Raw genomic sequence first — 15,721 nt, 5'->3', positions numbered from 1 at the left:
TATTATTTTACAGATGAGGAAAGCTTAGGAGAGGTTAAATACTCTGGCCAATATTTCATAACCAGAAAGAAACAGAGCTAGAATTCAAACCTAAGGCCAACTCTAAACCCTATGTTCTTAGATACAACACTATGACTCCTAAGACAAATATAACGTGTCACCCCAATACAACTATATGCCTGAAAGGGTGAGAAAAGGGATATATTTTCAGAATGTTTTTACTATAACCCAAGATTCTAACTTGAGACAAATTCTATGAAGTCTTTATAAAATGACTTTATCTTTAATACAATCTTAAAACATGTGATAAACACTGCTGGTTGTCCATTAATTTCCACTCTTTCTTCTTTCTTACTAACAAAACCCCAATTTTGTTTAGGAAGCCAACGGCCCAATTTTAAAACTAGAGTTTCTAGATGCCTTGGTAGTTATGTGTAATCAGAAACCTCTATAAAGTGTGTGAGGGAGTGGGGCGGGGGGAAATATGCTGGAGATTTCTAGAAAGTTTTTGCTTTACTCAAGCGGACTGGAGGAAGAGCAGTCATTTTTTTCAGCCACAAGGCAAAATGAAGTTGAAAACCACATGCTAAGGGTGAAGGAAAAGAAAAGCTGAAGGAGCCTAGGACAGTGATGACATCAGGAACCACTGTACCCAGCCCTAGGTTACCTACCTCTGGATTTCTCATGTGAAAAAAACGAATTCTTATTTGGGTAAGCTGTTATGGTCAGGAATGTAACATGAGGCTTAGAGTAATCCCTAGGTGATGGCCACAAACTCAGAAAACAGTGCTTGTCTTACCTGCCTTCTCACAGAGTACTAAGGCAAAAGTGACACATAACTGCGAAGACGGGAAAAAGCGTCATCACTATTTCACATTTATATTATTAACAAAACTAATTCTGGAAACCCAAAGATTCAGGGGGCAGCTTATTTCATTATCATTTTTTCAGAAATGCAGGAATTAATAAGCACTAGTGCTAAAAGTTGATAGAGACTAAACTGCTACTCTTCCTTTGGACCAAGGGTCACCAGCTGGTAGCTCATAAAGCCTATTCTAACCTACAGGCCACTCTACCTCATAGACTGAGTGAAGATTTCACATAAAAATCCAAATTTTTCTTTACAATGTAAAATTATGGCAACACTGGCCTGGATGGGCAATAATTAGCTGGAACTAATAAGTGTAAATAGTAACTTCACTCTTTGCATGGGAGGTCTCTCCAGTTCTGCACACTTCCTGTGCCCACACACAGCTTCATTCATTGACATTACTGGCCTGCCTCTCCTATAAGAAAATCCATTATGAAGCCCTGCTTTAAACCTTATAATGAACTATAGTTTTCATTTAATGCAGTATCTCTGTAACACTCTCATCATAATTCTCCATTATTAAATTTGTTAAAGATACAGATGATATACCCATTGGCTTCCCTTTTATTTTGAATATGACAGTACATCTTGAAGATGGTAATACATAAAGCCACAAATGAAACATAAATGAAACTCAGGATATATTTTAAGACCTTCTGAAAATGTTCTCAATCATCAGAATCAGTTATCTTAGAAAATCATAAAATAGATCTGTTTTTATCTTTACCTTTCATAACAGCCTGAAGTGAAGCAACTTCTTCTCTCCACTGTCTTTTCACTTCATCTATAGCTTCTTGCTTGGTATTCTCAGACACCGTGGCAATGGCCTTGATATTTTCCATCTCTGCTTGGGCTTCCCACAGCTGTGTCCGAAGATGTCCCAAATCATCTTGTGCAGCTTGTAAAACTGCATTTTGCCTCTTCAGATCCTCTAGGAAAAAAAGTAAAAGACTTTCCATTAATGAAAAGTTTACCTTTATCAGGCTGACATTCTAATGAAAAAATTAAGCATTACATTTTTATATGTTAACTTAGAAAATCATTTTAATAAAGGTAAGATTTAACGTATGCTGGGTATCACGAATCAATTATTAACTATCTAACCAAAGAGTGATTAAGGCCACATAGTTTTAGAACTAAATTCAGGCTCTTTCACCCACTGGCTAACTTATTTAACCTCTCTGGCCTCAGTTTCCACATCTACAAAATTAGAATAAAAATACCCACCTCAGAAAGTTGTTTTAATGATAAAACAAGTTATTGAAACACAATTCAAGAAATGGTTAATAAAAGAAGAAAGAAAGCCAGAGTACATGGCAGATAACTAGGTCTAGGCTTTTTTAAAGTTGGGATTAATTTCTCGGCACCCCTTTACCATCTCTTAAATATTAAATTGATCTGATGTGCCTACTACATGATTTAAGCCTAAGTAGGATATCTGTTCGGCCAAATTGACTTCCAAAAAAGATGAACCTACCAACAGTATATAGGGGTGTGTCTGTTTTCTCACACCCTTACCAACAGTCACTATTTTCCATTTTTTTAAGTCCTTGCCAACATCATGGGTAGAAAATGGTGAGTTTTAAAATCTATATTTCCCTATTAATAGAGAGGTTGAGTATCTTTTCATACATTTATTAGCGACCAGTATTTCCTCTTTGGTGATATCTTTTACCTGTGATTTCCAATGAATTGTTTTTCTTCTAATTTGGGAGAATATTTTATACATACTGGATATTAATACTATTTTATCTTACAAAACTGTTCCCAGTCTGCTGCTGTTTGTCTCAACTTCCTTGTTTTTTTTTGCGGTACGCGGGCCTCTCACTGTTGTGGCCTCTCCCGCTGCGGAGCACAGGCTCCGGACACACAGGCTCAGCGGCCATGGCTCACGGGCCTAGCCGCTCCACAGAATGTGGGATCTTCCCGGACCGGGGCACGAACCTGTGTCCCCTGCATCGGCAGGCGGACTCTCGACCACTGCGCCACCAGGGAAGCCCTCAACTTCCTTTTTAAAAAATATTTATGCAGAAGAACTGTTCATCTTTGCAAAGTCATCAATTTCCTTTACGGAGCACAATAACTACCTCGACCAGCCATGAAAACAATTTAAGTTCTAACGCTACTACTAACAGCTGTGTAACTTTAATGGCATCACAAGGCCATCAAGCCAGAATAATGGCAACACTTTTCTGTATAAACTTCTAAGTACTTGAAAAACGTCAAAGAGATAGTATCAATGAAAGAACTTTTAAAAGTTGTAAAGATATTCATCATTATCAAACAATCACAGGAATTAACAATTTGGTAGTTCAAATAACAGGAAAAAACCTAGTCATACTAATTTTAAGTGAAGTCATTTAAGAAATCTTTACTCTCTCAACGTCAGTTTCACATCATTTTGTCCCCACTATTAAAATATTCTGAAACACTAGCCAGACAGTTATAAGCATTAGTTGCAGAAAGTAACTATCTAAAGTATCCTGAAGGCAAGATGGCTATCGAATAAATAGTGGTAGGTGTGTGACTGGGAATGACCCAGAAACTGAGTAAAGACATAAACACGTGAAACCACAAAAGTGTGTGTGTTTATCAACTCTATATTCTAAGTGCTATTTCATAAAATGTGAAATAAAAGACAAAGCATTATTTCTGGAATACTTTATTAATTTCTGAGAAATTAATACAATTCTGTCAAGGCTCAAGTTTATATACTTAACACCACCTCATGCTAATTATCCCTGCTACTTTTGACTTCTTGGAAATCACCCAGAGCTATTCACTACCACATTGTCACCATGAAAAGAAAAACTGCAAATAAATAATAAACCTAAATACTAATTTTGGCATGCTTCCTCACAGTTAAAAGCAGTATAGAGATCCTGGAGGAAGAGTGGATCAAATTTTATTCCTGACTCACTTTATAAATATTTACATAAGACATAATACACATTATTTATTATACATGATATATAGTATATATGTTAAATATATGTATATGTGTATATTTAAACCAGGAAACAAACAGAACTTAAAAAAAATTTTGTAACAAAGCATTTCAAACATGGTAGCCAATAGTACAAATTATTATTAAAGAACAATTTTTTTGTTTTTGCATATGTAATTATGAAGATTTACAGACTCAAAAGTTGAGAGCATTATATTACAACAATCTTCCACATACCTATCACCAATTATAATGATTTTGCCATTTACTTCAACTATTCTTTTTTAAAAGTAAGTCCCAGAAACTGTATTACAGTATCTAATGCACTACATATTCATCTCTGAAAACATGGATATTTTCTTACATATACACAGTGCCACTGTCACACCTAACTAATAATTGTTTGATATAATCTAATACTCAATCTTAGTGAAATTTCCCCAATTGCCACTAAAATGTCTTCTTGAAGATTTGTTTGAATTAGGATCCAAACAAGACACTTCATTTGGTGATACTCATACTTTATAAAATATTTCACAGAAACAAATATAAAGAATTCTGTAATGGACACCTATTACCTATCACCTGGCTTAATAATTTTTAACATTATTGCTACATCAGCTTCAATTTCTTTTTAACCTTAAGAAATGAAACATTACAAATACACTACTTTCTTCAGAGTAACAACTATCAGGAATTTGGAGTTATCATTACCTTGCATATTTCACACCTTTATGTTACAGGTTTTTAAACCTTAAGGCTCTCGTAGCATAGTATTCTTCTGCAATTACCTCACATCCATCAGTTTTTGAGATTGCTAATACATGCAACTACCTCATTCGTTAACTGCAATACCAGAGTACCAATAGATCAGCTATTATAGTTCAGGGGCATTCACGTGTGAGCTAGGAATCTACTTTTTCTATACAGATGTTCCCCTTGTTCTAAACTCTTGCCCCAGTCTTCCCATGTTTATAATGTCATCTATGTCATATATCAAATTTCTACATATATGTGGATCTGATTATGAAACCTCTATGCTATAAATATGGTCTATTTGTCTATTCAATTCATGCCAATACTATATTGTCTAGACTAGTATAGCATTATTTATAATATTTAGCATAATCTTGTGTATGTTTAAAATTTTCCATAGTAAATAATTTTAAAAGCCCATGATAGTTTTGAATAAAGTGGGGGGACTTGGCCTCCCAGATATCAAAAATTATTATAAGCCTCATGCACCAATCACTCAGATCCAGCAACCATACCCCCGCAGGCAATCTTGTCCCATCCACCAGTTTGCATTCTACAACTTATTGCTTTGAGATAAGTCCCAGACATTTTTTTAAATTAATAAACCTTACTTTTTAGAGCAATGTTGGGTTCACAGCAAAACTGAGCAGAAAGTACAGAGTTCCCATAAACTCCCTGCCTCCCCACGCACAACCTCCTCTACTGCTGACATCCCCCACAGCAGTACCTCTGTCACCATCTCTGAACTTACAGTGACACATCCTTATTAGTCGCAGTCCACAGTTTACATCAGGATAACGTATAATGATGTGTGTCCACCAATCTTATGCAGAGAAGTTTCACTGCCCTAAAAATCCTCTCTGCTTTGCTTAGTCATTCCTCCTATCCTCCTAACCCCTGGCAACCACTTAGCTTTTTCACTGTCTCGATAGTTTTGCCTTTTCCAGAAAGTCATAGTTAGAATCACACAGATTCTTTTCAGATTGGCTTCTTTCACTTCATAATACACATCTGTTTCCTCTATGACTTTTCATGACTTGAGAGCTCATTTCCTTTTCACACTGAATAATATTCCACTGTACCACAGTTCACCTGCTCATCTACTGAAGGACATCTTGGTTGCTTCCAAGTTTTGGCAATTATGAATAAAGTTGCTATAAACATCCATGTGCAGGTTTTTGCATGGACATACATTTTCAATTCATTCAGGTAAATACCAAGGATCAAAATTGCTGAATCATATGCTAAGAGTATATTTACTTTTGTAAGAAACTGCCAAACTGCCTTCCAAAGTGGCTGTACCATTTTGCATTCCCACCAGCAATGAATGAAAGTACCTGTTGCTCCACATCATCAGCAGCTTTTGGTGTTTTAGATTTGAGCCATTTTAATAGGTGTGTAGTGATTGCTCATTGTTTTAACGTATTCACAGACTGGTGCAACCATCACCACAATCAACTTTGGAACATTTTAATCACCCCAGAAAGAAATCCAATACTTTTTATCACCCCCCAACCCTCTAACCTGGCAGTCTTAGGCAACCACTAATCTACTTTCTATCCCTATCACCTATTCTGGACATTTCATATAAATGGAGTCATACATACTTTGTGACTGGCTTTTGTCACTTACCATAGTTCTTTCAAGGTTCATCTATGTTGTACTATCAGTATGTCATTCCCTTTTATGGAGGAATAACAAAAACAATTTGTTTATTCATGTATCAGTTGACGTATATTTGGTTGTTCGTCACTTTTTTGACTACTATGAATGCTGCTGCTATGAAAATTCACATAGAAATTTATGTATGGACATGTTTTCTTACGAAAACATGGACATGTTTTCTTTTCTCTTGTATATACTTAGAAGTGGAACTGCTGGGTCAAATGGTAACTCTATGATTAACCATTTGAGGAACTGAAAGGCTGTTTTATAAAGTTACTAGACCATTTAACATTCCTGTCAGCAATGTATGAGGGTTTTGATTTTCCACATCTTTGCCAACTCTTGTTATTAACCGACTTGGATATAGCCATCTTAATGGGTGTGAAGTGGCATCTCATTGTAATTTTGTGCTTCCCTGGTAGATAATGACATTGAGCATCTTAACATGTGCTTACTGACCATTTATGTATCTTCTCTGGATAAATGTCTATCCAGAACTGTTCACCATTTTTAATTGGGCTGTCTTCTATTATTGAATTGTAAGAGTTCTTTATATAAGCTAGATAAAAGTCCCTTATCTGATAAAATATTTGCAAACTTTTCTCCCATTTGGTGGATTGTCTTTTCACTTTTTGGATAGTGTACTTGGGAGCACAAAATTTTTTAATTTTTCACAAAGTCCAACTTATCTAATTTTTCATTGTTTGTTTCTGCTTGTAGTGTCATATCTAAGAAATCACTGCTGAATCCAAAGTCACAAAGACTTACCCCTACATTTTCTCCTAAGAGTTTTATAGCTTACTTTTTAAACCTAGGTCCTTGACACTTTTGTAGATGCCAGGGATCCAATGTCCTTCTATAGCATGTAGACATGCAGATGTCTCAATACACTTCATTTAAAAGACGATTCCTGCCCTGCTAAATTGTTTTGGCACCTTGCAGGAAATCAATTTTTCATATATATTTCTGGATTCACAATTCTATTACACTGAATTACTCCTATCCTTATACCAGAACCACACACTATCTTGATTACCGTTGCTTTGTAGTAAGTTTTGTGATTCCTCCAACTTTGTTTTCCAAGAATATTTGGCTGTTCTGGATCCCTAGCATTTTCACACAAATTTTAGGGTCAAACTGTCAACTTCTACAAAGAAAGCAACTGAGATACTGAAAGACACTGCATTACATCTGTATATCAGGGGAGTATTGCTAATGCTAAATCTTTTGATGTATGAACATGGGATGTCTTTCCAGTTATTTAGACCTCTAAGTTTTTTTTCACCAATGTTTTTGAACTTCCCAGAGTGTAAGTGTACAATAAGTACACTTGTTAAATTTCTTTATTACTCTTTTTTTTTTTTTTTGGCCACACCACACAGCATGTGGGATCTTCCCGGACCAGGGATTGAACCTGTGCCCCCTGCAGTGGTGCAGTGGAAGCGTGGACTCTTAACCACTGGACTGCCAGGGAAGTTCTATTATCCATTTTTGATGCTATTGTAACTGAAATTGTTTCCTTAATTTCATTTTCAGGTTACTCGTTGCAAGTGTACGGAAATACAACTGGTTTTTGTATATTCATCTTGTATCCTGCAACCCTGCTGAATTCATATATTACTACAAATGTTTTTTTAGTGGATTCCCTATGATTTTTATATAAAAGAGGTTATCTAAGAATAGAAATAGTTTTACTTCTCCCTTCCAATCTGGATTCCTTTTTATTCCCCCACCCGCCCCGTTTCCTTTTGGCCTAATTGCTCTGGATGAATAGAAGTGGTGAAAGTGGACATCACTGTCTTGTTCCAATCTTACGGAGAAAGCATTCAGTCTTTAACCATTAAGTGTGATAACGTTAGCTTCGGGCTTTTTGTAGATGCCCTTTATCAGGTTGAAGTTTCCTTCTGTTCCTAGTTCGGTTAGTGTTTTTATCATAAAAGGGTGTTGAATTTTGTCAAATGCCTTTTCTGTGTCTTTAGAGACGATCGTTAAGTTTTTGTTTTTCATCCTATTAATGTGGTGCATTACATTAACTGATTTTTCAGGTATTGAATCAACCTTGCATTGTTAGGATAAATCCAATTTAGTCATGGTATATCATTCTTCTTATGTGTTGCTGACCTTCTTGCTAGTATTTTGCTGAGGATTTTTGCATCTATATCCATAAGGAATATTGGTCTGTAATTTTTTGGTTTTGTTTTTTGCTTGTGATGTCCATGTTGTTTTGATATAGGGTAATAATACTAGCTTCATAAAATGAGTATGGAAGTGCATCCTCCTGTCTACTTTTTAGAAGAGTTTGAGAAGAATTAGTGTTAATTCTTTGAACATATGGTAAAATTCACTACTTAAGCCATCTGAACCTAGGCTTTTCTTTTCATATTTTGTGGGTAGTTTTTTAATTACAAATTCAATCTCTTTATTTGCTATGGGTCTAATTCAGATTTTCTACTTCTTTAGTCAGTTTTGGTATTTGTATCTTTCTAGGAATTTGTCCACTTCCTCATTCACAGTATTCCCTTACACTTCTTTTTAATTTCTGTAAGGTCAGTAGTAATGGCCCTGTATTCATTTCTTGGTCAATCTAGCTAAAGATTTGTCAATTTGTTGGTCTTTCCAAAGAAAGCACTATCAGTTTCATTGATTTTCATCACTGATTTTTCTATTCTGTGCTTCACTGATTTTTTACTTTAATCTTATTAATTCCTTCTTTCTACTTGCTGTAGGTTTCATTAACACTTTTTCCAGTGTCTTAAGGTAAAAGATTAGTGATTTGAAATATTTCATTTTTGATACAGGCATTTATAGTTACATATGTCTAAGAACTGGTGTAGCTGCATCACATAAGGACTGGAATGGTATGTCTACAATTCCATTTATCTCAAAGCATTTTCTAATTTTCTTTGTGATTTCTCTTCCAGCTACTGGCTACTCAGGAGTGTATTACCTAATTTCCACATATTTGTGAGTTTCCCAAATTTCATTCCATTGTGGTCAGAGAACAAACATTGTATTATCACTCCTTTTATACTCAAATCTTCTACTTCCTTGTTGATCTTCTCCGTGGAATACTGAAAAATACAACTCTTATTGTCAAACTGTGTATTTCTCCCTTCATTTCTGTCAGTTTGCTTCCTCTATTGTGGGACTCTGTAGTTAGATGTGTATGTAACTATTTTGTCTTCCTGATGGATCGGTCCTTTGTCACTATAAAATGTCATTCTTTACTACCATTTTTGGTTTAAAATCTATTTTCCCTGATATTAGTATGGTCTTTCCAGCTTTCTTATTGTTGCTGTAGGCAAAATACATTTTTTTCAGACTTTCACTTTCACTCTATTTGTATCTTTGAATCTAAAATGTATCAACTAGACAGCATATAGTTGGATCTTGTTTTATTAACCACTCTGAAACTCTCTGCCTTTTGTTTGGATTCTTTAATCCATTCACATTTAATATTATTAATATCACAATATTGTTGGATTTAAGTTTGCAACTTTTGTTTACTGTATCTTATGTCCTTTTGCTCCTGTTCTTCTTTCATTGCTTTCTTTTGACTTAAGTGAATAATTTCTAATGTAACATATTAATTCCTTTCAAAATTGTTTCATTATATTTTCTTGTGTTATTTCTTTAGTGGTTGCTCTAGGGCTTACCATGTACATCTATTTTTTTAATATTTATTTATTTATTTAGGCTGCACCGGGTCTTAGTTGCAGCACATGGGATCTTCATTGTGGCATGCAAGATCTTTTTAGTTGCAGCATGTGGACCTCTTAGTGGCAGCATGCAAACTCTCAGCTGCAGCAGGCATGCAGGATCTAGTTCCCCGACCAGGGATCGAACCCGGGCCCACTGCATTGGAAGCACAGAGTCTTACCCACTGGACCACCAGGTAAGTCTTATTACCATATACATCTTAATAGAATCTACTTCAGATTTGTATAACCCTAATACCCATGAAACATAGAAATGTTACTCCTCTATAGCTCTCTTCCCTTTCTCCATGTCTATGCTATTATTGCTATATACACTGCCACCTACATATGTTATACACCCAATGATACACTGTTATACTTATTGCTTCATATAATTGTCTTTAAAAATCTGAGAAAAGAAAGGAGACCAAGTATATATTTATACCATCTGTTATATCGCCCTTCTTATATACCATTTCTGGCTTTCTCCACTTGATGTTGTGGGTTGGAATTACTATCTGGTGTCATTTCCTTAGTCCAATATAGCTTTCCTCCCATCCAACTCCTTTGTGCTGATATTGGCAAATATACTAAATTTCCATTTGCTATGGGCTCAATAAAGCAAATATAAATATATGTGTATATGTATTTTATGTGTATATATATACATATAAAAAATACACAATTACCTTTACTGGGGACTCTGTTTTTCTCATGTGAATTCAAATTACTGTCTATAATTACTTGCTTTCAACTGAAGAACTTCCTTTAGTATTTTTTATAAGGCAGTCTGCTAAGAAAAAAATTCTCTCCGCTTTTTGGGTTTTTGTTGTTGTTGTTTTTTTGTGGTATGCAGGCCTCTCACTGTTGTGGCCTCTCCTGTTGCAGAGCACAGGCTCCGGACGCGCAGGCTCAGCGGCCATGGCTCACGGGCCTAGCCACTCTGCGGTATGTGGGATCTTCCCAGACAGAGGCACGAACCCATGTCCCCTGCATCGGCAGGCAGACTCTCAACCACTGCGCCACCAGGGAAGCCTTTTTTTTTTATTATTAATCTGAGAATATCTTTATTTCATCTTCATGTTAGAAAGATGCTTTTGCTATATATAGGCTTCTTGGTTAACAGTTTTTTTCCCCCCCTTTGAGCATTAAATGTAATCCCACTGCCTTGCTTCCATTGTTTCTAATGAGAAGTCGGCTGTTAATCTTATGATGTGTCTCTGTGTGGATCTCTTTGCACACCTCTATACTACTTGGAGTTCAATGAGCTTCTTAGATGTGCAGTTTATTGCTTTTCATCAAATTTGGAAATTTTTCATCCATTTCCTCTTCAATTATTTTTTCTTTTCCTCTCTTTTCTCTTTCTAGCACTCCCATTATGTGTTTACTGACATATTTAATGATGTCCCACATTTCTACAATGCTCTTCATTTTTCTCTTTTCTTTCTGTACTTCAGACTGGATAATCTTAACTGACCTATCTTTAAGTTAATAAATTCTTTCTTCTGCCAGTTCAATCTACTGTTGAGCTTCTATAGTGAATTTTTCATTTTAGTTATTATAATTTTCAACCCCAGAATTTCCATTGGGTTCTTTGTTACAATTTCTCCTTATTGATATTCTCTATTTGATGAAACACTGTCACACTTTACTTCTTTAAGCATAGTTTTCTTCAGCTCTTTAAACGTACTTATGACTTCCTTGAAGTCTCTGTCTGTTAAATCTGACATCTGGTCACCCTCATACGCACTGCATGTTTTTTTTCCTTTGTACGGGCCACAGTTTCTCCTAATTTTTTTTTGTTTGAAAACATTTTTTGGTAATACACTGCAATAACTCTGGTACTGGTTCAGCCCTACTCCCTTACCAGCTTGTTACTGTCGTCTGCTGTTTGTTTGTTTAGTGGTTGACTGGATTTTAGTAAAGTCTATTTCTTCTCTCCCACTTCCTCCAACTCCTGCAGTGTGAAACCTCTGATGTTGCTCCTCAGAAGGTACAGATTTGGACATGTGCAGTCACTCTGGGATGACAACCGTTTTCGCAGGGCTCCCTTCTGAGTATCTCTTTCCCTGATCCACATCCGTCAAACTCTATACTCACCTGCTGGTGCTCTTCTGAGTGATATATCTGCTTTAGGAACAGGGCACTGAGTGGCGGGAGATGAAGTGGTAGCCTCTGATGTCCTTGGCTTGCTTCTCCCAGCATAGAACTTCCACCCAACAAACAAGTTAGAGCAAAGGCTATCAGGGCCCCAATATTCTCAGTATGTAGCACCCAAGTTAGAGCCTGCATCCTAAGGAATAGGGGCCAGAGGGAAGAAAAGAGTTCCAGATCTCTTGGCCACACTCAACTGATACTTATCCTCTACAACAAGTGGCTGGGGTAGGGGGAGTTCTATGGTCCTCAACTGTGAACTCAGGAGAGAGGGAAACCTGTGTTCCCAGCATCACCTGCCTGGAGTGCAGTTTCCATCACACCAGGCTGGGAGAGATGAAGGAAGAAGTGGTTCATGGATCAAATGTCCCAGACTCTGTTTTTACCAAGATTTAACAGATTTTCTGGGAAAAATGTTTCATTTGCTATGTGCCTTAGGACTACTTCTAGAGACTTTAAATGGTTGTTCTTTAAAATAATTTTCCCAAGTTTTGCTGGGCAGTGGGTCTGTGGAGCTCCTCATATTACCATTCTAGAAATGGACCTCTCAAACTTATCATTTACCCATAAATATTTCAGTATGTAACCTTAAAAGATAAAGGCCATTTTTTAAAGTACATGTAACATAAAATTTACCATTTTCATCATTTTTAAGTGTACAGTTCAGTGGTGTTAAGTTATTCACCTTGTTGTGCAACCAATCTCCAAAACTTGTCATCTTACAAAACTAAAACTATACCCACTAAACAGCAACTCCCTATTTCCCTGCCTCCTCTAAGCCCCTGGCAACCACATTCTACTTTCTTTCTCTAAGTTTAATTTTTCTAGGCACCTCATATAAGTGAAATCATACTGTCTTTTTCTGACTGCCTTATTTCACTTTATAAGGACCATTTTCACACCTGAAAAAAATTAACAATACCTGAATATCATCAAACCAGTGTTGAAATTTCCACTTGTCTAATGTTTTTAAAACAGTTCAGCTCTTTGAATCAGAATCCAAAAATGTCCATATACTACAGCTAGTTGATATATATCTTAAGTCTCTATTAATCTATAGGTTTCTCCCTCCATCTCTTTTCTCCTTGTACTTTATTTGTTGAGGAAACTAGGTTGTCTCGTAGAACTTCGCACAGTCTGGATTTGCTAACTGCATACCTATAACATAGATGAACTTGTTCCTTTTTTCTTTGCATTTCCTATAAATTGGCAGTTACCTATAGTGGGTCACCATCTTCTTGAGCCTGTTCTTCCTTGTAAATCTGAAGACAGTCTGGAAGATCCCAAAGGGAATAAACTAGATTTTCACTGGAATTGCTCTGAACTTATAGACTGAAGTGAAAGTTAGCATCTTTACAACACTAAGTCTTTCCACCTATGAACATGGTATCTCATTCCATTTATTCAGGCTTTCTTTTATGTCCTTTAACTCTGTTTTATAACTTTCCTCTATAAAAGTTTTGCACACCTTTGTTTAGACTTATTCCCAAGTGACTAAGGATTATGATTCTTTTTCTTTTTTTTATTTACTTCAGGGTTGCTTTTTCTTCTTTTACTTCTCTAGTCGTTACTGATATGGAGAAACATTATTGATTCTTCTATATTGATCTTCATACCAACAATGCTGATAACTCTCTTTAGTTCTAATAGTGTGGATTCTCTTGGTTCCTCTATTTTGTTAATCATATGGACTCCACAGAGACAAAATTATCATTAACTTCCCAAATTTTATAACTAATTTCTTTCTATTTTATTGCATTGGCTAGGAGGACCTACAGTATTAAAATGAATTAAAGTACTGACAATAGGCCTTCTTATCTTGTTTTATCATGAAGTATAATATATTCTATTAGTTTCTAATAGAAACAGAGAGGCCCCCTCAATTCCTCATTTGCTAGGAACTAGTATGAACTCGTATTACTAAAGTGTATTAACTTTTATTGAATGTGCTTTCTGGTTTTTCTCATTTGTTAATGCAGTGAGTTACATCAATAGATGTTGCAATGTTAAACTATCCTTGTGCTCCTAGTATGCATGGTCACGGTATATACTATGTTTTAATACTCCGCTGAAATCAATTTTTTAAAAACAATTTTTTAACTGCACCGCGTGGCATGTGGGATCTTAGTTCCCTGACCAGGGATCGAACCCACACCCCCTGCACTGAAAGCACAGTGTCCTAACCGCTGGACCACCAGGGAAGTCCCTGAAGTCAATTTTATTTAGGATTTTAAAGTCTATGGTCATAAACAAGACTGGTTTATTGGTACACTAGTATTACTGCTTCCGTTATACTAATCCCACAAAACGAAGTGGATAGCTCTCTAGTTTTTTCTTGTTACTAACACAGTATATAAAAGATAGGAACAAATTTTCCTTGAAGATTTTTTAAAATTTGCCTATAAAACTTATGCCTGTGACATCCTTTTGTGAGTAAGAATTCTGTTTATTGATTCCGTTTCTCTTATGGTTATGGTTTATTCAGTTTCTATTTGAGGTAATTCTGGTAACTCATATTTCCTAGAAAATTATTCATCTAAATTTACAATTTTTTTTTGGCATAGACATACATGCACAGTACTCCTATGTTTTCACATCTCTACTGTACCAGTAATTGTGTCTTTTTATTAGTTTTTTTAACCAAAAGATGTGGGTTTTTTTTAAGTTAAGTATAGTTGATTTACAATATTGTGTTAGTCTCAGGTATACAGCAAATTGATTCAGTTACATATTTTTTAATATTATTTTCCATTATAGGTTATTATAAGATATTGAATACAGTTTCCTGTTTTATATAGTAATTTCTTATTGTTTATCTTCTTATGTATAGTAGTTTGTTATCTGTTAATCCCATATGCCTAATGTATCCCTCCCCATCTCCCTTTCCCCTTTGGTAACCTTAAGTGTGTTTTCTATGTCTGTGAATCTGTTTCTGTTTTGTATATAGATTCGTTTGTATTATTTTTTAGATTCTACATATAAGTGGTATCATATATTTGTCTTTCTCTAACCTACTTCACTTAGTATGATATTCTCCAGGTCCATCTATGTTGCTGCAAATGGCAATAGTTCATTCTTTTTTATGGCTGAATAGTATTCCATTGTGCGCGCGCGTGTGTATGTGTGTGTATCTCTATATATCACATCTTCTCAAACCAATCATCAGTTAATGGGCACTTGGGTTGTTTCCATGTCTTGGCTATTATAAATAGGGTTATCATATTAAGTGAAGTAAGTCAGATACATAAAGACAAACACTATGTGGTATTTGTAACACTATAAATCAACTATACTTAAATTTTTTTTTAATTTTTAAAAATATAGTGCTGCTATGAACACTTGTATCTTTTCAAATTAGAGTTTTCATCCAAAACATGTGCTTTTGATTTTATTGAGCTTAACTCTTAACTTTGCTTTCTATTTCATTGATTTCTATTATTATTTTATTTCTTCTATTTCCTTTGGGTTCACTATTTTTTCTAGCTTCTGGAGTTAAACATTTAGATCATTTAGTTTCAATTTCTCATGGTTTTTTTTGTTTTGTCTTGTTTTTGTTTTTGTTTGTTTTGCAGTATACGGGCCTCTCTCTGTTGTGGCCTCTCCCATTGTGGAGCACAGGCTCCGGACGCG

The 15,721-nt window shown here is 35.5% G+C and overlaps 1 protein-coding gene across 3 annotated transcripts in view; it reads right to left on the bottom strand.

Annotated features, from left to right (window-relative positions):
- The window catches only part of RABEP1 (rabaptin, RAB GTPase binding effector protein 1), a 99,165-nt gene that overhangs the window by 44,192 nt on the left and 39,252 nt on the right, over nucleotides 1-15,721 (bottom strand). For all 3 annotated transcript variants that reach the window (XR_013825129.1, XM_079905774.1, XM_079905773.1), the window contains exon 3: nucleotides 1,599-1,802. Coding sequence is in view for 2 of the 3 variants with exons in the window: in XM_079905774.1 (XP_079761900.1) it covers nucleotides 1,599-1,802 (204 nt within the window). In the remaining variant the exon portion in view is untranslated. The remainder of the gene's footprint in view (nucleotides 1-1,598; nucleotides 1,803-15,721) is intronic.

Source organism: Stenella coeruleoalba (genome assembly GCF_951394435.1).
Source record: "Stenella coeruleoalba genome assembly, chromosome: 19".
Classification (NCBI taxonomy): Eukaryota; Metazoa; Chordata; class Mammalia; order Artiodactyla; family Delphinidae; genus Stenella; species Stenella coeruleoalba.
Note: the sequence above shows the minus strand (reverse complement) of the source record. Positions and strands in the feature narration are given on the sequence as shown.